General features: G+C 60.3%; 1 protein-coding gene across 1 annotated transcript in view; it reads left to right on the top strand.

Annotated features, from left to right (window-relative positions):
• Positions 1-14946, top strand: part of KIF1A (kinesin family member 1A) — a 42040-nt gene extending 27094 nt beyond the window's left edge. Inside the window, 24 exon segments of the mRNA XM_037406262.1 lie at positions 83-168; positions 476-614; positions 777-945; positions 1302-1392; positions 1767-1885; positions 2063-2118; positions 2882-2990; positions 3102-3168; positions 3260-3344; positions 3714-3819; positions 5762-5788; positions 8688-8733; positions 8735-8803; positions 9040-9057; positions 9059-9174; positions 9322-9383; positions 9495-9640; positions 9913-10125; positions 10281-10358; positions 10656-10780; positions 10915-11061; positions 11179-11378; positions 11445-11562; positions 12113-14946. Of these exon segments, the coding sequence (XP_037262159.1) occupies positions 83-168; positions 476-614; positions 777-945; positions 1302-1392; positions 1767-1885; positions 2063-2118; positions 2882-2990; positions 3102-3168; positions 3260-3344; positions 3714-3819; positions 5762-5788; positions 8688-8733; positions 8735-8803; positions 9040-9057; positions 9059-9174; positions 9322-9383; positions 9495-9640; positions 9913-10125; positions 10281-10358; positions 10656-10780; positions 10915-11061; positions 11179-11378; positions 11445-11562; positions 12113-12155 (2435 nt within the window). The 3' untranslated portion in view covers positions 12156-14946.
• Positions 14947-15042: the final 96 nt, after the last annotated feature.

Below are 15042 nucleotides of genomic sequence, written 5' to 3'. Positions count from 1 at the left end.
TAGGAGGGGGGCTCCCCCCCAGAATACGCCCCTCGCATCCCCCACATCCCCCTGCACCGGCTCACAACCATCCATCCCCCAGCGGATGAGGAAGCCCCTGACTACGGCTCCGGTGTGCGGCAGTCGGGGACGGCCAAGATCTCTTTTGATGACCAGCACTTTGAGAAGGTATGGTGGCGGCCAGCTCTTGGTGGGTGCCTAGGGACCATGGAGCCCTGCCTGCCACAGTGGTGCTCCTCCACGGGGACCACTGTGCTCCCCCAGGTGCAGGCATCGCGCTGAAGGGACCGTGCTCCCAGTCCACCTGGCAGCCCCTGGCCCTCTGGCACCCACCACTGTACCATGCTCTTGCCCTTGTCCCAGCATGGGTTGCTGTGGGGTGGGAGAGCTGGAGGTGCCCTGGGACTCTGGGTGTGGTTGCAAGCGGGACCACCTCACAGACCACCGGCATCCCTGAGCACTGCTCCTGGCACAGTTCCAGTCAGAGTCTTGCCCAGCGGTGGGGATGTCTCGCTCGGGGACCTCCCAGGAGGAACTGCGCATTGTCGAAGGCCAGGGACAGGTCAGCGACATGGGTCCCTCTGCTGACGAAGTCAACAACAACACCTGTGCAGGTGAGGGGGTGCTGACAAGTGGTTGGGGAGCAGTCCCCTGCCCCAGCATCCAGACTCCTGTTGCCCACCCAAGTGTCAAAAGCCTGCTGCCCTGGCATGGGGCTGCTGGCAGACACAGGGGGTGAACCCCCTGCCCTGCTGAGGACCCTCCCCTCCCCACAGTGACCCCAGAGGACCTTCTCCTGGACAGTCCAGAGAAGCCTGTGCCGGATGGGCCATTGGAGACAGCTCTGGACCACCTGAAACTGGGCAGCATCTTTACTTTCCGTGTGACAGTCCTGCAAGCCTCCAGCATCTCTGCAGAATATGCAGACATCTTCTGCCAGTTCAAGTAAGCCCTCGATGGCTCCTGGCCCCACATCTCCCACTGTGCTCTGGTCATTGCCTCGGGGCTGGTGGTGAATGTTGGGGAGTCCCAGCTCTCCAAGCTCTGAGCCCTTTATGGATGGGGAGGCAAAACCAAGAGCTGCAGGATGAGCCCATGTGTTTTTCTGGTATCTTGTTCAGTCACTGGAAAACAGCAGGGAGAGGGTCCCACCGGCTTCAGGGGGGTCCTATGCCAGGCCAGGGTGTGGGCAGCAGCCCTGGGGGGAGCAGATTCTTGTCCTGGTTCCTGGTTTTTCTGCCCTCCGTGCTCCAGCATGTCCCTGTCCTGTAGCCCCCAAGCCACCTTCCTTCCCTCCACAGCTTCATCCATCGCCATGACGAGGCCTTTTCAACAGAACCCTTGAAGAACACGGGACGGGGGCCACCACTGGGTTTCTATCACGTCCAAAATGTGCGTACCCCTCCCCTGTCCACAACCCCTCACCCCCATGGCTGCTGGTGTCCTTGCCGGGCCATTGGCTGGATCTTCTCCCTGGGGGAGCATCTTCCTGCTGGCTTTCCCAGCCTGTCACAGCTGCTCAGCTAAGCCAACCTTAGACAAGGTGGATGTGTGGGGGAAAGACCACAAGCCACTTCCTTCTACCCCAAAAGACTGGGATTCCATGGTGGTCTTGGTGGGGAGACCATCCTTGGGCCATGGGGAAGGGGATGGGTGAGGGCTGCAGGGGATCAGACAGGCTTGCACCCTCTCACCTCCCTGGCGCTGTTGCCAGCTGCATCCCTTTCCCAGCTAAACTGTGCCATCGACGGCTCTTTCTCTTCTAGATCGCTGTGGAGGTGACCAAGTCCTTCATTGAATACATCAAGAGTCAGCCGATTGTATTTGAAGTCTTTGGGCACTACCAGCAGCACCCGTTCCCACCCCTCTGCAAGGACGTCCTGAGGTAGGTGCACCCTGAGCCGCCCCTGGGTGCCACTGGGGGCACCTGGTGCAGCCACCCTCCTGGGGACCCAGAGAAGCAGGGGCCAGGTGATAGGATGGGGTGGCCCCAGGGAGTAGGTGAGGTTAGCCAGATTCAGAGTCCCTGTGGATGCTTTAACCAAGCTGGTTCTCTCTGCAGCCCACTGAGGCCGTCCCGGCGCCACTTCCCCCGTGTGATGCCGCTCTCTAAACCAGGTAGGGGATCTGGCTGCCTGTTCCTCTGCCTGTCCGTGGTCCCTGTGCTGGGTGCAGGGTCCCCTTGCCCAGCGGGACCAACCAGTTAGGGCCCCAGGGCACCACAAAATGTACTGCGGACCATAGCACCCAAAAGCCCTTAAAGCCCTTGGCACCCATTCTGGTAGTACCTGGCTGATGCAAAGCCCCCTTCTAATTTCCTGTGGAGTGGCAGGGAGGAGGCTACCCGCCCTGGACAGTTCAGGTGGCCACTCAGCCATGCCATCCCACAGGGGCTATGGGGTCTCCACTGTGCTCTGGCTGCTGAGACCTGTGTTGTGGGGGCCTGGCTGAGCACTGTGGTTTGCTGTGGAGTCCCCGCACCAGCACTGGCGGAGCCTCCCTTCAGCTGTTCCCAAGTGGCTGTCCCCAAACGGCTGTCCTTGAGTGGTACCCTTGGAGAGGTGCTGTATGGTTTGAGATGTGTTAGTGCCAGGGCTGCGGGCTCAGAATGTGCATCTTGGGGATGGGTGAGGCTAGCTGCATCCTGACACCCTTGCTGCCCTGTGTTGGGCGTGGCAGAAGGCATGCCAGTGGTCAGCAAGGTCCCCGGGATGGCGCTGTCCCCCTCTATGCATTCCCTCCTGCCTTGCTGCCACCTGCCTCCATGTGTCTCCCCATGGTCCCTACCTGCTCTGCCCCTTACCCTGCCTGCCATCACATGCCTCATTCCAAACATCGGTGGCAAGCTCACCCTTTAAGCTGTCTTTCTGACCCACCACAGTGCCTGCGACAAAGCTGAGCACCATGACTCGGCCCAGCGCTGGTCCGTGCCAGTGCAAGTATGACCTGATGGTCTTCTTTGAGATCTGTGAGCTGGAGGCCAACGGAGAGTAAGTCCTGCCAGAAAGGGGAGAGGGAGGCAGCGTGGTGATCTGCCTGGTGCTCAGCACCTCCAGGCAGGCCAACAGGCCTCTATGTCATGCCGCAATCCTCTCTTCCAGCTACATTCCTGCTGTTGTGGACCACCGTGGAGGCATGCCATGCCATGGGACCTTCCTTCTCCACCAGGTACTTTCTCCCTGAGGTGCCGTCTTGGCTCTGGCTCCTACTGGCAGCTGTGTTAACCACTGTCCCTTCTCTCTGGCCTTGTGGGTCTCAGGGCATCCAGAGGAGAATCACCGTCACCTTGGTGCATGAAACGGGCAGCCTCATCCGCTGGAAGGAAGTGCGTGAGCTGGTTGTGGGTAAGCCAAATCAGGTTGGGTGGGCTGTGAGCAACCCTCAGCCCACTGAGTTCCCAAGCATCCTCTCGAACTGTTTCTCACCCACATTCCCACATGGGGCTTTATACCTTGTCTCCCCTCCCACAAAGTGGTGGCTGCCTGGCAGGTGACACTGGGATGCCGCATGGACAGGATGCCTTTGTCCTGGCCACTGCATCCAGGAGCTGGACCAGGACCTCAAGCGCTGAGTGGCCAAGCACCAGGCAGCTGTTGCCTGTGATGAGGGGGCTGCTGTGGGATGTAGGCAGACGGCTACCTCTGCCCCTCATGGTGGACCCTCACAGAGCCATCAGCTGTTGCCTGAGAGATGTCCCTCTGCTGCTCCTGCAGGTCGGATCCGCAACACCCCAGAAGCAGATGAGTCTCTCATTGACCCCAACATTTTGTCTCTGAACATCCTCTCCTCTGGGTACATCCACCCCTCCCAGGATGACCGGTGCGTGCTGCTGCTTCTCTTGCTCTTCCCCTGCTGCGGTGAGGGCTGGGGGAAGATGTGGGGAGCCCCTCCTTCCCCTGGGGGGGGCTTTTGGTTCCTCCACAGGGTCCTGCTGACCCATTGCTGCATCAGGGCAGGTGGTTTCTGGAGCTGCAGAGGGTCTTGGGGTTCAAAGCCACCAGCCCTCTTCCTTCTCTTCACCCAACCATCTCCGCACTGGGCTTTGGCACTACAGGGAATTTGGGTGGGTGTCCTGCTCTCCCGTGATGGTTGTGACTGCCAGGTGCAGAGCTGGTTGGTGCCGGTGCTGGTGCTGGAAGGATGTAGTGACCCTGTGGTTGGAGGGGACCTGCCACAAAGGGCTGTTTGCTCTGCATCCCAGAAAATGTGCTGGAAAGGCTGCTTGGTGCCCGTGGCAGGTCCCCATTTTTGTGGGAGTGTTGCAGAAAAGCCATCCCCCACTGCTGTGGGGATGCCTGTTGTGGGGCGGGCTGTCCCACCCCTGCCATGGGTTTGGCAGGGGTGTGGGAGCAGCAGGGCTGGAGGTTTTTTATCTCCAAGATCTCCCTGGCTGGGTCCTGTGGGGGGCAGGGGGGAGTGGTGCATGTGGAGGGCAGAGCTCTCCTCTGCACCAGGGTTGCTGGTGAAACCTGGGGGGCTGGCAGGGGTCCCTGGCCAGAATGTGTGCCTGCGGGCAGCCGCGACAAGATGGGGATGGTTGTTGGCAGCACTGGGAGCAGCGGAACTGGTCCTGGGCTGCGCACATGGTGGTAGCCAGTGTAGGAGCATCCCAGCAGGGAGCGGGGATCGCTTTTCTCCTTGTTTTCTTCAGGGTCAGCGCTGTCCCAAGGTGGCCTGTTCGAAGGCAGGGTGTTTTTGAGGGGAATGATGGGGGTCTGGATGGGAGGTGCCACCCTGGAGCACTCCCAGGGCAACTCCTGGGCATGGTGGAGTGACAAGCGTGCAGTACCAGGGCAGCAGAGCCAAATCACAGGGTTGGGTATGTGTATGAGTGTCAGACTGGGCACTTTGGCACAGCTACAGGGACAACAGAGTGAGGTCAGTCGGGCAAGTTGGGCCTGGCCTGGCCTGGCCAAACTGTGGCAGTTTTTGTTGAGAGCTGGGTGGCTGAGGCGCCCACAGGCTCCTGAGGCTGTGCTGTTTTTCAGCTCCTGCTCTGGCTGATTGGTCCCAGGTGCAGCCATATAGGATCTAAAGCATCTCTGGCGTAGCCTGGCAGGGGGGATGTGCTTCCTGCTCTGCCTTCCCCCTGCAGGTCCTGCAGGACAAGGGGACACAGCTTAGGCTGGGGGTTGCTCAGGGTGTGGGGAGAAGCAGGCAGATTCGGGGCTTGGATTTGGCAAGAGCCCAACTTACCTGCACACTCAGAGGGTCTGCGTCTCAGGGCCACCCCTGATCTGGGGCCGCGGGCTGGTGTGCACGTCGTATCTGTCCCATATCCATCCTGTCGAGCCTGCTGAGGGCTAGGCAGGGGGAGGAGGGGGCGGCCAGCTTCCTGCAGGATGCTGAGGGGCATGCAACTTCCCCCCTATTTCCATCTGGCATGCAGGTGTGTATGCTTTGGCCCCAGCAGCCTGCAAGGATGGGCAGAGGGAGGGCAGTGGGCAGAGCCAGGACCCACTTCACTCTCCTCCTTGGCTGCTTGCGCTCCCTGCTTCGCTGCCTTACACCATGCAGCCTCCACTGCCCAGAGCAGCCCTGGCTCCCCCCGGCCCCCAGCCTCCCCAGTTCCCCAGAGCCACTCATGAGGAGACTGGGGGAGCAGCCAATACAGCTCCCTCTCCAGCATTCATTCATCCCTGCAGTGAGTGCCCAGGGAGGAGGCATGGGGGGCAGCACTCAGGGTTCCCCCTCGCTTCTCTCCCCTGCTGCCGCCCATCTGAGCCCACACTAACCATGTGATTGTTTTGTGTTTTTGCAGGCAGTTTCTTGATTCGGATATGCCTAGGTATTATTTGTTTCCATTGGCTTTTTTTCCACCCTCCCCCCCCTTTCTCTCTCCCTTCTTTCTTTCTCCCTCCTCTCCTCAGTGCGTTCACTCCTGCCTGAGGCAGCACTTGGACATCCAGCCCCCCATCCCTCCAAATGCCCCATCCTTCCTTCCCCCTGCCCTGGCACCTCTCGCTCACTCGGCCCCTTTGCTATTTGTTAGGGCCACGCTCTCGCTGGCTGCTGCTCCCCCTCGCACGCCTGTGCCCCCCGTCGCCTGATTTGGGTTTTCTTCTTGCTTTTTGACTTCGCTGCTCTCCCATCTCTCTGGCATCCAGCACTGAGCGTGCCGCCCCCCTGTTGCCTCCTGCCCCAGTCCTATCTTGGCCCCTGGCACCACTTGGGAGTAGCCGCAAGGCTTGTGGCAGCCATGGTGGGGGCTTCAGAGCGCCTCCAGCCCTCGCCTGGGCACCTGACAAGGATGGCAGTAACACTGGGTGGTGTGGCGGCACACGCCATGGCTGCCTGTCCCGTGCACAGTAGTCTCGCAGGTATAGGTGCGGCATATGGGCAGTGTGCGTCTGTACACAAGCACAATGGTGGGTGTATGCACCCGTATGTGGCATGGACTGTTATACCCCTGTGTAACAAGGGGAGCGGCTGTTTTGGGATGGGGGGCTTCAGCTGGGACTGCAGGGTGAGCCTGGTGTGTGGTGCGTAGGCACAAGCTGCCGGACCTGAATACTGCCACCCACCTCTGGATGGGAGCCTTGCTGAGGCCGCAGAGGAGGGGGTTGTCCCACCACCCTGCCCTCACAGCAGAAGAGGAGGATGCATCTGGGAGACAGGGGATGGGGTGTCCCAAGTCCTGGTGGGCTCTGTAGCTTTGTTCCTGGGAGATTGTCCTCCCTACAGCAGCTAGAAGTTGGTCCAGCTGGGAGATGCCCTAGGTCAGAGCTGTCCCTCCATTGGCACTGTTGTGGTGTAACCCCTGGGGTGCAGGGGGATGGATCCAGCACAGATCCAGCTGCAGGATATGGCTTGCGTTGGCATTGCCTGTGAGCTCTTGGCACAGTGATGGTCTCCCTTGCGAACCAGGGGATGGGCCAAGAAATCATCTTCCACTGCATGGGTTGACAGTGGGATGGTGGTCCCCCCTCAGTGGGCACCTTCCTAAGGGGCTGCACGGGGTGGGAGCTCCTTGCCCTGGGACAGCAGCAAGGGGAGGCAGAGTACAGGGGATGAGGAGGAATGTGTTCACTTCCCAGCTGCTGGACCATGAGTAAGGCAGAGGGTTTCACCCAGGTCTGTCTGCCCTCGCTGAGCTCCTTCTGGGCTCCAATTAGGGGGTCTAGCTAAGCAGGAGCTTCTTTCAGCCAGTGGTGCTGATATGGGGCCAAGCCTCCCCTTCCTCACAGCCCTGCTCCTGTGCCAGCGCTGTACAGACATGCTTTCTGACCTTTCGTTTTTCTGTGTGTGTACGTGTGTGTGTTTGTCCTTGGGTCACCTTCCACTTATAGCCATTTCGTTCGGAAATGACACTAGGTATTTCGCACGCACCCGCTTGGTCTGGTCCCTCCTGCTTTCTCTCTTTCTCTTTCGGCCTCCTCCCTTTGCTTTTTGCTCTTTCCACCCTCCTGAGGCTCCTCTTCTCCTCCTCCCTGGGGGAGTACTCTCTTCTCAAGCGACCTGTGTCTGCAAAGCAATCCCTCACCTTGGCTTCTGTCTCATGCGGGTTTTTTTTTAATGTATTTTATACACCTGAAAGTGTCGCTCTCCCCTTTTCTCCAAATGGGGGCAGTCACAGCTGACAGCCTCTTCCCACTCCCCCTGGCTGCCCTGGCTCTTTCTAAAAGAGCCCCTCAGCTGCCTGGATGCTGCTTCAGGGATGTGCCGAAGCATCCTCATTGAGATATCACTGAGCCACAGCTTCCTCAGGATGGTCAAGGCGGGAGCCTGGGCTGTGGCAGCTCTGGATGGCTTTGGGGGCTGGCCTAGCAGGGAGCCCAGGAGTAGGGCAGGGGGTGAAACATGGATCCCCCATGCTCTCAAGCTGGAGTTACCTCCTGCTTCCTCCACCCTCAATTGCTTGACCCAAAAAGGGCAATTGCCCACTCTTGCTCTGGTGGCTGCACCGTCCTCTATGGGACCCCACAGGCACAGGGTGAATGGGGCCGGGTGTCCCTGACCCCTTCCCCCAGCCTGGGAGCCATGGAGAACACAGTGAGGGGAGCAAGGCAGCCTGGTGGGAATGGGGCTGGCAAGGGCAGAGCAGGAGCAGGGGGATGCAGCCCAACAGGGGCCAGCCACTGATTTAGTGGTCCCTGGGTCCCTCTGGGGTGCAGACTGGCAGACGGGGCAGCCCTGGGGAAGGGGATGTGGCTGGCCGTGGGGGCTGCTCTCTCAGGGGCGGGGTGGCAGCAACCCCTTAGTGCAACCTCCCTTCCCTTCTGGCCATTGTCACCAGAACGGTGACAGCTGCTTCTGGTGGGGGCCAGGAGGTGCTGCGTGTCCCAGGCTGGGTAGTGGGGACCTGGCCCGGGTATGTTGGGGGTGGCACCCCGCCACTCTGAGCACGGGGGTGGGGCATGCACCCTCCTTTGCCTTCTCAGCCTGCCCTGCCTTGCCTGCATCCCAGCTGAGCCTCCACTCCTCCCGTGGTCCCTCCTCCCCAAAACACTGGTCCATCGGCTGTTTTGAGGATGCCGCATCCCCCTCCCACCATGCCTTGTCCCCCTTTGCCTTGAGCCTGTGTCCTCTGGAGTGGCTGTCCCCATCTGTCCCTGCTGCGTGTGCATGGTCCATGTGTCCTTGCAGGTCTGTCACAGCGCTGTGGAGGGGGGGACGATGGCATCTCCTTGCTCGCTTGCCTGGGTTCTGGGGGGGTTGTTTACCGGCTCTGCTTTTTTTTTCGGCAGGAGCTTCTACCAGTTTGAGACAGCGTGGGATAGCTCCATGCACAACCTCGCTGCTGCTCAACCGTGTCACCCCGTACCGGGAGAAAATCTACATCACTCTTTCTGCCTACATTGAGGCAAGGACCTTAGTTCGGGCCATTATAATGCCAGCAAAGTCTGGTATTTCCCCCACTGCAGTGTGAACCCCTCCTTAGCTGGCACTGCTGCTTACGGGGTGCAGGATTCAGCCTGGAGCTTGGGGGCCCTGTGGGGCCCTGGGAGTGGAAACCACTGGGTACCAGGGGTGGGAGAAATCCACTGGGCTGCCAAAACCACAGCCCCCCCTGATGCCTTCTCCCTTGCCCTGCTGCAGATGGAGAACTGCACTCAAGCCTGCCGTCATCACCAAAGACTTCTGCATGGTTTTTCTACTCCGGGATGCCAAGCTTCCTGCCTCCCGCTCCATCCGCAACCTTTTTGGCAGTGGCAGCCTGCGGGCTTCTGAGAGGTACTGGGATGCGCCTGTCTTTCTGAGGGAGAAGAGTCATCACCCAGGGACTGGAGCCCTTCTGGGGCATCCCAGCAGCCTGGGCAAAATAACCAGGGCACAGGGATGGGGCAGAGCTGGTAACACCTCGTCTCCCTTTGCTCGCAGCAACCGTGTGACGGGAGTCTATGAGCTCAGCCTCTGCTGTGTGGCTGACGCTGGCAGCCCAGGTGGGTGCCGTGCCTCTGCCTGGGTGTTCACTGTGGGGCCAGAGGGCACAGCATGGCGGTCGGGGTCGAGGCCGTGCATCTGTCCCCCCAGCTGTGTGTCTGTCCCTGCAGGTATGCAGAGACGGCGCCGGCGTGTGCTGGACACCTCTGTAGCCTATGTGCGGGGAGAGGAGAACCTGGCTGGCTGGCGGCCCCGCAGCGACAGCCTCATCCTCGACCATCAGTGGGAGCTGGAGAAACTCAGCCTCCTGCAAGAAGTAAGAGTTGGGGCTAGAAATCAGCTGAGACAATGCAACTCGCAGCTCAGCCCCTCACCCTGCCGGTCCTGGTGGGATTCCCCACCCCGGGCTGCAGGAAGAGACTGGAGCGGGGCTGTGCTGCCCATGTTCTCCTGTGCATTGCTGGTAGCCAGGTCCCAGCAGACCTGGAGCAAATGAACAGATGGGGTTAATGGGTCTTGGGGAGCATGGTCCTCGAAAGGATGCTGGCGGGGAAGGAGCCACCCCTGAGCCTGGCTGCCTGTGTCCAGGTGGAGAAGACAAGGCACTACCTGCTCCTGCGTGAGAAGCTGGAGACGACCCAGCGCCTGGGCCTGGAGACCCTGTCCCCCTGCTCCAGTGAGGACTCCGAGTCCCGAAGCACCTCCTGCGTCTCTACCCCGCTTTCTGTTGACGGGGCCCCTGAGGGCCGCACCTCTCCCGCTGAGACCCCCAGCGAGAGACAGAAGGAGCTGGCCGTGAAGGTACCGTCCTGCAGCATCCCCAGGTCATGGGGATGAAGCTGGGAAGAGGCTCCCATGGGGCAGTAGGGAGTTGCAGCAGGAGAAAGCCCAGGAGGAGTGGGGGGAAGAGGGTGGGGGAAGATGGCTCCTGCCTCACCATCCTCCTCTCTCCACAGTGCTTACGCCTGCTCACACACACCTTCAACAGGGAGTACAGCCACAGCCACGTCTGCATTAGCGCCAGTGAGAGCAAGGTACTGCCACTGCCCTGGGCTCTGCCAGGCTGGCGGAGGCTGGGGGGAATGCATGGCTGGAGGGGCCTGGCTGGGCAGGGGCGAGATGGGCACCATGGTACGAGTGGTCCCTGCTCTGGGGTCCCTGATCCCTCCACTTGCCCTGCTGTTCCCAGAGCTGGTGGCTCTTGGGACCATGCCAGGAGAGGACCCCACCAGCTGGAGGTCTTGCCTCTCCCTGTATGAGCAGGCACCTGGTCTTTTGCCTGTGCCTGGCTTGGGGCAGAAACCTGAGTCCACACCTTTGCTGCTCCACAGCTGTCCGAAATGTCTGTGACCCTGATGAGAGACCCCTCCATGCCAGCCCTTGGGGTCACCACTCTCACCCCCTCCTCAACCTGCCCGTCACTGGTGGAAGGACACTACAACGCCATGGAGGTCAGGTAAGAAGGTAGCTGGGAGGTTTGGGTGATGCCCCAGCGGCCCCTGGTTAACGCAGCTTTACCAAGTGGTCCTGGCTGATGGGTGTTCTCCAGCTGTCACTCCTCCTACACCCTGGCCTCTCATTCCTCCCCAGACCCCCCCAGGTCTCTTCCAGGGCAGAGAGCCCTGACCTTGAGCCTGCAGTAGAAGGAGAGCAGAAGAAGTCCCCAGCCCGCCGGCCTGAGGAGGAGAAGGAGCCCCAGCGTTTGCTGGTGCCTGACATCCAAGAGATTCGGGTCAGGTAGGAGCAGCTAGCGGAGCCAGTGAGGGGAGCACTGTGGGGCTTGGGGGGATGGTGCCCTTCCATTGCCACCTCCACATGGTATATGTCCTACCCTGACCTCGGTCCCTTCTGCAGCCCCATCGTCTCCAAAAAGGGCTACTTGCACTTCCTGGAGCCCCACACCAATGGGTGGGTGAAGCGCTTTGTGGTGGTCCGACGCCCGTATGTCTACATCTACAACTCGGACAAGGATGCAGTTGAGAGGGCCATACTAAATCTCTCCAAGGCCCAGGTGGAGTACAGCGAGGACCAGCAGGCCATGCTCAAGGTAGTGTGCTGGGAGCCAGCCCCGCTCTCTGCAGCCCCTTGGGCAAGGGACTCAGCCCCAGCTCCCCTGGCAGACCCGAACACGTTCGCAGTGTGCACAGAGCACCGGGGCATCCTGCTGCAGGCAAGCAGTGACAAGGACATGCACGACTGGCTCTACGCCTTCAACCCCCTCCTGGCTGGGTCCATAAGGTACCAGGGTCATCTGGGGAAAGGGGTTGCGGGGAAGCTGGTGTGGGGGGGTCTGCATGCAGCCAAGCATGCTCTTGTCCTGCTCCCAGTGCTCTCCCTGCTGCTGACCTGTGGCCAGGCATGGGGAGCACCTCCTGCGCAGGGCTGTGCTGGGACAGGCTCTCAGCCAGCAAAACTTGGACCACATTAATCTTGATTTCAGCTCCTCCCCGCTTAAATAAATGCTTCAATCTAGGGCCAGATTCCAGCTGGTACAGAGGCATTGTGCTGAGATCAAAGCAACTTCCATGCCTGGCGGCAGGGACAGTGGCCCTTCACTGTTCTTGAGAGCATCTCACAAAGTTCTTGAGAGCATCTCAAGTGGCAGGACTGGGGGAACAGAAGTAAATCCATAAAAATTTGTGTGATCTGGCTAAAGAGACATTAATCCCATGTCCCTCCAGCTCTGGCTGGATTCAAGCACCAGCCTGGAGCCAGGACACTGAGCCCAGGGGACCCACCTCTCCTTGTCCACATCTCTGACACTTTTTGTCCCTGTTTTCCAAATCAGATCAAAGCTGTCCAGAAGGAGAACAGCCCAGATGAGAATCTAACCTGAAAAACACCTCCACCTCATCCGTCTGCCAACAGGATCAAGATAGCTGATTCTGTCTCAAGACTCCCCATGTTAATGTCTGATCTCTCACACCATCTCCTGCCCTAGCTGTCTGCTCCATGGAAGGATCTGTCTCGATTCACACCTTCATGGGGGAAACTCACTTCTGTTTGTAGCTGCAAAAGCCTGGACCTGCCTGGGCAGGATTTCTTGTGTACGTGCCATGTACTGCCTGTTGCCCCGTAGGAGACCTTCATGTCACACCATCTGTAATGCTCCAGAAAGGTCCCTGGCAGAGGGGAGGGAGCAAGGAGGGCGGTTCTGGCTAAAAGGCTGGTCTTGGATCTACAGAGGTGGGAGCGCAGTAAAGTTTGGAGGTGGGAGAGCAGGAGGAATTGCCTCCACCCGAAGGGAAAGGGTAGTTTAGGTAAGGGAATTTCCTAGTTTATTGATGTTTCTGCAAGAGATGGCAGTGTAAGATCAGGTGTCAGTAGTTTAAGATGCTATTTATAAAGTATTTATTTACGTCACAAAAATCCCATAAGTTGGGTCCTGGCCCCTGGGCAATGCCTCCCCTGGGCAAGGGAGAGCCTTGGAGGTGGGCCGGGGTCCCGGAGATGCCTTCCCCAGGACATCCCTGGCATGTGCCCAGCAGCAGCAGAGTGCCTGCCCTCACTCCCTGCTTTTCCCCAACCTTGTGCTTTGCCCCCCTTGCAGCTTAAACTACTTCTCCCCTGAGTGGTGGCTGGACAGCCCACCATGTCTTCCCAAAGGAGGCAATTCCTACCTGCCCCATCTACCTCTGGAAGGTGGGAGCCTGCTGTCTCAGCTGGCCAGGGCACCCATGTCCACATGGATGGGTCACCTCACTTTGGAGCCTGGTCCTGCTGGAGGGAGAGGGAGTGGCAGGGGGGCATGGTTCTGCCTGTCATGTCGTGTGGGGCCCTCCTTCGCCACCTCCACTAATCCCAGCCTGGGAGCGTAGTCGGGGGGTGGGGGTGGGGTGGGGGGTAGGGGAGTGCTTGTCCGGAGGTATTCCCTCCCTCTTAGGGCAGGACACCAAAGGTCCCATCCCTGCGGGGCATGTGGAGGTTCAGGTGGCTGCTTCTGAAGATGGATGGGAAAGTTCCCCAGCAGCGAGGGCTAGGAATGACCATCCCAATCCACAGGATCCTTGCTCTTTCCCAAAAGGGCTGTCACATCCCTTCCCCCAGCAGGACAACAGGCTTGAAGCAGGTTGGAGGGGCAGGGGGAGGCTGGCATGAGGTGTCAGGGTGGGGACAGGGCTTCTTTTTACTACTGTAGCTGGTGTTCTCTCACTCCTTTTCCCCTGCTGCAGATGCAGGCACCCACTTCATTCCCACCCTGCCTCTGTCAGCACGTTAATCCAGGGGGCTTCCCACAGTGGAGGTGGCTTCACTGAAAAGACCTTCTCCTCCAGCCATCACCACTTCCCACCTTCCCCAGCAGCAGCAATCCCTCTCCTTCTCTTGTCTGTCACCTGTCAGGGGATGCTTTGGTTTGGGGCTTCCTGAGTGGCCAGCGGCATCTGGCATAGCTCCGGGCAGGAAGGCAAGCATCTTCCTCTGTGCATCTCCTGGGCATCCCCAGCTTTGCTGTCACACCTTCACAGCTGACTTTCCCTTGCACAGCACGGCTGCGCCTTGGCTCTGCTGCACCCCCCTACGCAGTCTGTTGGGGGGGGGTGCGTGTGTGTGTATGTGTGTGCGCGTGCGTGTGTGTGTTGGACATGGTACTGTCTTCTCGTTACGCTCATGTTGTGGGGGCATGGACAGGCAGGCAGAGGCTTGCAGGGACCCCCTCACTGCACATCAGCATCATTCAGTTTGGGTTTCAGGTTGTGGAAAAGGTTTTGGGATCCATCCTGAGCCCCTGCTGGTTTTGCCTAGCCTCACCGCAGCTCCCTGGGTGTCTCACCCCACTGCTCCAGCCTGAAGCTGCAGGAAGCTGCCCTGCTCCCCAGGCAGGTGGCAGCGAGCCTGCCCGGGACAAGCTTCCCCATCAGTCTGGATTATTTTCCCCGCAGTGATCCATTCCAGAGACCTGCAGGCCCACTCGTGCCCTTCAGGGAGGGAGAGGCACCCCGGGCGCGCGGAGGGGCAGAGCAGCAGCCGGGACGAAGTGGGGGCCTGGGCTGTGACCTTCCAGCTCCCACAGCCTGTGCAAGGGCTAGTTGGTACCATCCTGAATTTCAGTGTAGGGAGCCAGGGGTGGGAACACCGGGTGTCCCAGGGGAGAGGAGAGGCTTTTCCAGGGTGGAGGCGGTTTCTGGTGGAGACAGGACCTGTGTCTGCCAGGGACCAGACACTGGTTCAGTGGCCACGGGCAAGGGGTGGCCCTCAGCTGCAGCCGAAGCGTGCCTGAGGCCAGCAAACCTGCAGAGCAGACGGCTCCGCTGGGGGCCACCGCACCCGCGGCCAAGGGAGAGGCGGCTGCTCCCCGGAACCCCCAGCATCCCTGCGGGGCAGCCCCGGGGACAGCTGCCCTTGCCGTCCTGCTGGCTCTGCTCAGGCCCCCGCCTACCCGCCCCTCGCCCACCGCAGCCCCTGGGGCGAGGGGCACAAAACCCGAAGTTTAGGCGTGACTGAGCCCCATCAGGCAGGGAGTTCCACGGGGGCGCTGGGGCCCTGCGCAGGGGGGGCTGCCTTCCACACCCTCCAGCTCCTGCCAGCCGTGGCAACGCGCGGGCCCTGCCTGTCCTGCGCCCGGCCGGCCGTGCACACGTGAGGCTTGTTCGGTTCTGAAATAAATGTGGCATTTAACGCAAACACCCTGCGGCACCGAGCTCTCTTTCCTGCGGCGGGCGGGCGCCGCCGGACTGGCGCTACTGGCAGCGGGGGAGGGGCCGCGGTGGGCCGGATCCG

The sequence above is a fragment of the Falco rusticolus genome, chromosome 13 (genome assembly GCF_015220075.1).
Source record: "Falco rusticolus isolate bFalRus1 chromosome 13, bFalRus1.pri, whole genome shotgun sequence".
Taxonomy (NCBI): domain Eukaryota; kingdom Metazoa; phylum Chordata; class Aves; order Falconiformes; family Falconidae; genus Falco; species Falco rusticolus.
The sequence above is the reverse complement of the archived record's forward strand: the minus strand, read 5'-3'. Positions and strand labels throughout refer to the sequence as shown.